The sequence below is a fragment of the Apaloderma vittatum genome, unplaced genomic scaffold, assembly GCF_000703405.1.
Source record: "Apaloderma vittatum isolate BGI_N311 unplaced genomic scaffold, ASM70340v1 scaffold42846, whole genome shotgun sequence".
NCBI classification, from domain to species: domain Eukaryota; kingdom Metazoa; phylum Chordata; class Aves; order Trogoniformes; family Trogonidae; genus Apaloderma; species Apaloderma vittatum.
In genome coordinates, this window is record NW_009723026.1 from 724 (window position 1) to 1076 (window position 353).

General features: G+C 62.3%; 1 protein-coding gene across 1 annotated transcript in view; it reads right to left on the reverse strand.

The window, feature by feature from the left end:
* LOC104275879 (kallikrein-14-like) overlaps positions 1–289 on the reverse strand; it is a gene marked incomplete at both ends in the record, with an annotated part of 998 nt that extends 709 nt beyond the window's left edge. The window contains one exon of the mRNA XM_009871957.1: positions 42–289. Coding sequence (XP_009870259.1) covers positions 42–289 — 248 coding nt within the window. The remainder of the gene's footprint in view (positions 1–41) is intronic.
* Positions 290–353: the final 64 nt, after the last annotated feature.

A 353-nucleotide genomic window follows, 5' to 3' on the forward strand; every position in this document is an offset into this window, starting at 1 on the left:
CGTGGTTCTTCTCCCCACCCCACCGTGGCCAACCCAGGTACCTCCAGGTGATTTGGTGGTGCCCCAACCGGAGACGTTGCACCTCATGCCGTCTGTGGGACACCTGGTGGCCAAGCGGATCTTCTTGACCGTGGGCCCGAAGCGGACGGGCCTGTCGAGGCGCAGGAGCATGAAGTCGTTGTCGTTCCGGCGGGGGTTGTAGGCCGGGTGGACACGGAGCCTCGAGATGGTCCTCACCTCCCCCGTGCCGTCCTGTAACGTGTCCGTCCCGATCAACACCCGAAGGTCCCTGGTGGGAGGAGAAAAAAGTCAAGAAATCCGGGGTTGGAACATCCCGGGAGGAGAAAAAAGTC